A 1,650-nucleotide genomic window follows, 5' to 3' on the forward strand; every position below is an offset into this window, starting at 1 on the left:
CCTCTTTGATATATCCTGGCATTTTCTCATAGTTTGCCCGAGGATCTTTCTTCATGTTCTCAAACGTAGCCTGTCTCACCACGCTTTCCACTTCCTCTTCACTCAACTGCTTGCCCAGGAAGTTGCAGATCTTGAGCACAACACTTCTGAGATCCTACAATCAATGTCATATTCAAAATGTCTTGATGATGCAAAGAGCCAAAGCGTRGCGAAAGAAAAAACACAAATGACATAAATACGCCTTCAAATCTGTTTTGTGAGAGAGTGCTTGTGCCTCATTTGAGCAACTGAGTGCAGTACTGTCTCAAATAGCTATTCTGTTCCTCACACTGTACACTCCTTGTGTGTCTCATGGTAGATGCTTTGGATTGGATCTAGATAGATGCAAGAGTCTGGGATGAAAAAGGAAGGGATTGAATCTGTAATTTGTCCCACCTGTTGTCCTAACTAAGGCCTCGACTCCCCTTTGTGAGCAGCCCCAGGCTGCAGTCTGGGCAAGTGGTGGACATTATGTGCACTGTGCTGCTGTCCCCTTTCCCAGGGCAGGGAGAAGGGCAGCCAGTGCACAGAAATAACAAGTCTCACCAAGGCATGAGGAGCAACTGGTAGGAAATCATGGTCAGCAGTTGCAGARCTCYACAAGTTGCYTCTGGCAAGTTGCCTCTTAAGCACTACTGTCCTTTAGAGGAACTGTCCTTATGAACATAACATGGAAGGTACCTTGTAAAGATCTTATTACTGTCCTGTTTCAGAAGTTATTTTTGCGATGGTAGAGGGGCAGACTTCTGCCGTACTGCAAAGGGCTTCATAGAATCCTTCCATAGGAAGTGCTAAGACCTGGGCACCAATGAGACACGTGAGTATCTCCTTACAAGCATCATCTATTTGAATCTATTCCTCAAGGGATTTAGGGCTTTCTAGTATGAACTCTTATCACAGAGGCCTATCTGAAACTACTCTAGAACCAGGGGGAGAATATTTGGAATGCAGTGATATCTAACCCATCTCACCTTTTTCATTTCTTCGTAGGTAAGGAAGAGTATATTGAAATCCTGAGCGTGGCTGTACCAGCCTGTAACGTGATCCATCCACGAACTACCCATGACTTTCCCAGGCAGATAATAGTAATCATTTGAAAAAAAAAAAAAAAAAGAGAGAGCGAGAGAGAAATGCAATTAGCAGGATAAATACTGTAGATTTATAATGTATTTTCCTACCTTCACTACTTATGATGACAGAAATTCAGTGATTTCCACGTTTTTTTTTCTTGAGGCTTGGCAGCTAGCTGTACTCAAATAGGAAGAATTTGGAAGGACTTTGCAAGTGAATAGCAAAATATTACATGTGCACCATACCCTTCTACATCTTCGGAAAGTTTATTTTAGGTTTTCATTTTTCTGCTGTTTGAGGGATTTCCTTCTGATATTTTGACCAGATGATCACATGTCTTTGGGTGACAAACCTGCATGCTGATGGGGTCAAATTGATCTGCTTCCTGTTTTTGTCATAGTGCCTATTTTCTGTGTCCATGTCTAATTGGGAAAGAATAAGTCCCTCGCACTTTGCTGGAGAACAGCAAATCTCTACTTATTATATCCCCTCTGGGCATGATTTCTACCCTCAGATGCATTGCTCTGAGGATTCAAAGAG

At 42.4% G+C, this 1,650-nt stretch overlaps 1 protein-coding gene across 1 annotated transcript in view; it reads right to left on the bottom strand.

The window, feature by feature from the left end:
• LOC112955588 (amine sulfotransferase-like) overlaps positions 1–1,650 on the bottom strand; it is an 11,406-nt gene that overhangs the window by 1,028 nt on the left and 8,728 nt on the right. Inside the window, exons 5-6 of the mRNA XM_026048913.1 lie at positions 1,011–1,105; positions 21–154 (exon numbers count right to left, since the gene is read on the bottom strand). Of these exons, the coding sequence (XP_025904698.1) occupies positions 21–154; positions 1,011–1,105 (229 nt within the window). The remainder of the gene's footprint in view (positions 1–20; positions 155–1,010; positions 1,106–1,650) is intronic.

The sequence above is a fragment of the Nothoprocta perdicaria genome, unplaced genomic scaffold (genome assembly GCF_003342845.1).
Source record: "Nothoprocta perdicaria isolate Ctin4 unplaced genomic scaffold, notPer1 scaffold_580, whole genome shotgun sequence".
Lineage (NCBI taxonomy): Eukaryota > Metazoa > Chordata > Aves > Tinamiformes > Tinamidae > Nothoprocta > Nothoprocta perdicaria.